This window comes from Miscanthus floridulus, chromosome 8 (assembly GCF_019320115.1).
Source record: "Miscanthus floridulus cultivar M001 chromosome 8, ASM1932011v1, whole genome shotgun sequence".
Taxonomy (NCBI): domain Eukaryota; kingdom Viridiplantae; phylum Streptophyta; class Magnoliopsida; order Poales; family Poaceae; genus Miscanthus; species Miscanthus floridulus.
This window is the reverse complement of record NC_089587.1, coordinates 195903805-195906770: the sequence shown is the minus strand read 5'-3', so window position 1 is coordinate 195906770 and position 2966 is coordinate 195903805. Positions and strand designations below refer to the sequence as shown.

Here is a 2966-nt window from a genome sequence, read left to right as displayed (position 1 = left end):
TTTACCCTGCAAAACATGTGCCACACCGTACACTAAGAATAAGAAACCACTAACCGCCATGCTCCCAGCTAGTAATGGGCGCCGCGCTCCTCCAATGGGGAGACGAGCTACGTGATCTTGCTACAGGAATCTCAGTGGGGGCATGTGGCCAGCCGCCAGCCACGCTCACAATCACCACGGTCCACGGTGTTTTTTCACCTCCTGTGCCGCGCGGTAAGTGAGCACTGGGCAGAGCAGAGCACGCCGGCCCGTTGAAAAAGTGGGACACCTGTCGCTGGACATTTCCATTTGGGACGTTACTCGCCATCGGATTCCATGCAGTCATCCACTGACTGGAGACGTTTAGCTATGAACATGGCCATGAATTGCAGGAAAGGACGCTCTGACAGCAGCGGAAAAGAAGCCCTCGAACTGGTGCCGGTAGCACGTCGCACTCCACCTCCACGGTCGATCCGGTGCGCCCCCACTGCTGACGCGGAGAAAATACTACTAGCCAAATCAACATTCCGGCCTCAGACGATTGCAGAACGCATTATTGCTGATAGTTTTACCGGTGAAGAAGAAGAAGAAGAAAACACATGCCGAACCGAGGTGCGACGCTCCGGCAGAATAAAATTGTGGGCGTGCGTGCGTGACGGCAGCACGGAGAAGTATCACGCATCTCAACGGGAGGTGCTCAGCCCGGCGCCTTTTCTTTATGTGCGCGCCACTGGTTCGTTGAGGTCCACTCGGGCACTCGGCGGGCGATCCAGTCCCCGGCCCCGCGTCGAGCGAGCGTCGTATATAACGACGAGCGCCAGTAGCCGTTCGGTGATCTGGCCACCCGAGCACGGCCAAAAAGGCGCGCACCAAGCGGCAGGCAGATCGAGCACCACAGCACAGCTTAGCTCAGCGCGACCTACCTCCCGCTTCGCGCCTGGAAGAACAGGCAGCCGGCGTGTGTGGTGTCCGTCCGTCCGGTGTGCTGCTGCGGCGCAGTTGCGCGGTGCGGTGTCGTGCGCCACCAGAAGCCCAAAATGCTGCCCGCCGGGTGTGGCCTCCTCTCGTGCCTCCGCCGCGACAAGGGTGAGGCGGCCGGCCGGACCGACCCCCGCGTCGCGGACGAGCCCGCGTCGTCGTCGCTCGGCAAGGGCAGCAGCGGGTTGCCCAGGCGGTTCGCGTGGGCCGAGATCGAGTCCGTCACGGCGGGCTTCTCGTCCCGCGTCATCGGCCAGGGCGGCTTCAGCACCGTGTACCTGGCCTGCCTCTCCTCCTCCCGCCTCGGCGCCGTCAAGGTGCAGCGCAGCAGCGAGCGACTCCACCGCGCCTTCCGCCAGGAGCTCGACGTGCTCCACTCGCTCCGGCACCCGCACATCGTCCGCCTCCTCGGCTACTGCGACGAACGAGGTAACAAGACGAGCGCCTGATCAGCTCCGCTGGGCTAGCTACGAGAGGGCGGCAGCTTAAAAGCCATAGGATAGAGGAGCTAGCTAACACAAGCTTCGTTTCTCTCTCTCCCTGCGTACGCGTGCAGAGGAAGGCGTGCTGGTGTTCGAGTACGCCCCGAACGGCGACCTCCACGAGCGTCTCCATGGCCGCGGCGGCAAGGCGGCGCCGCTCCCGTGGGCGCGGCGCATGGCGGTGGCGTTCCAGGTGGCCATGGCGCTGGAGCACCTCCACGAGAGCCGCGACCCAGCGGTCATCCACGGCGACATCAAGGCCTCCAACGTGCTTCTCGACGCCAGCCTGGACGCCAAGCTCTGCGACTTCGGCTTCGCGCACGTCGGCTTCTCGGCCGCGCTCCAGCCGCCGCCAGACAACGCCGCCGCGGCGCCGTCGTCCAGGGCGCCGGCGTCGGCGCGCCCCGTCCCCGTCATGGGCTCCCCGGGCTACGTCGACCCGCACTTCCTCCGCTCCGGCGTCGCCACCAAGAAGAGCGACGTGTACAGCTTCGGCGTGCTGCTGCTAGAGCTCCTCACGGGGCGGGAGGCCATGTGCGCCGACACGGGGCGCCGACTCGCCGCCGCGGTGGGTCCTACACTCAGCGGCGAAGGAGGAGGAAAAGTAGACGACATGGTGGACCGGAGGCTCGGGGACGAGTACGACGCCCATGAGGCGGCGACCGTGGCGGCGCTTGCGCTGCGGTGCGTCAGCGAGGGCCCCGGGATGCGGCCCTCCATGGCGGCGGTGGTTCGCGAGCTCCAGGAGAAGACGACTGCGCTGATCTCGGCCGCTGGATGCAAACCAGCCGGCAAGATGGATTCCTGAGTGAGCTGTATCGTTAGCCGAACACCGTAAATACTACTAGGTAGCTTTGTTTAGAGAGAGTAGAAGGTGAAGAAAATGGTTCTTTTTTTACTCGAGTTTGTTAATGTAGTAGTGGATTAGTAGTTGTTGAATTGGATTACGTAGAAAATTCTTTGTGATGTCAGAGTTGGTTGTAGAGGGTCTGAAGTGGCTCGTTAATCAATACCATGTTCGCTTGGTTGCGATGACTGTTGGTGGTTTTACTGTGAGAGAAAAATATTATTCGTTGCTTGAAAAAGTATGACTTAGAGCCTTTTTGGCACGGCTTATGCCGGCTTTGGCTTTATCTATTTTACGCAAATCGAGGCACTGTAGCGTGAAACCGTTTTATAAGTCAGGGTTAAAATGAACTAAAAGCCGAAAAAACCAATTTTTTTGGTTTTACCGGCTTTGACTTCGTTTTATATGCGAAGCGAAACTGGACGCAAATCGATCTTGTCGAATTCGTTGAAGATTGATGTGATTTGTCAAAGGGTGCTTTATGCGAAGCGAAACTGGACGCAAATCGATCTTGTCGAATTCGTTGAAGATTGATGTGATTTACTCTACGACATGTGACGTGATCTTGCACGTACTTTGAGACGGGTTTGTTGATTACAAGTCAGTTGATCCTCAACAATAAGGAATTCAATTCAATAGATCTTGATCGCTATGTATGGAGTAGTAACATGCAAGTGGGT

The 2966-nt window shown here is 58.9% G+C and overlaps 1 protein-coding gene across 1 annotated transcript; it reads left to right on the top strand.

The window, feature by feature from the left end:
* The first annotated feature begins 811 nt into the window (after nucleotides 1-811).
* Nucleotides 812-2488, top strand: LOC136474465 (salt tolerance receptor-like cytoplasmic kinase 1). Its single transcript, XM_066472033.1, has 2 exons — nucleotides 812-1386; nucleotides 1514-2488. The coding sequence occupies exons 1-2, from the start codon at nucleotides 1017-1019 to the stop codon at nucleotides 2245-2247; spliced, it is 1104 nt and encodes a 367-aa protein (XP_066328130.1). The 5' UTR covers nucleotides 812-1016; the 3' UTR covers nucleotides 2248-2488.
* Nucleotides 2489-2966: the final 478 nt, after the last annotated feature.

Excerpts from the sequence above, each read along its gene's own strand:
- LOC136474465 (XM_066472033.1), top strand. The coding sequence starts at position 1,017 with ATGCTGCCCGCCGGGTGTGGCCTCCTCTCGTGCCTCCGCCGCGACAAG. Across the intron at positions 1,387-1,513 it reads CGGCTACTGCGACGAACGAG|AGGAAGGCGTGCTGGTGTTC; the intron begins GTAACAAGACGA and ends GTACGCGTGCAG.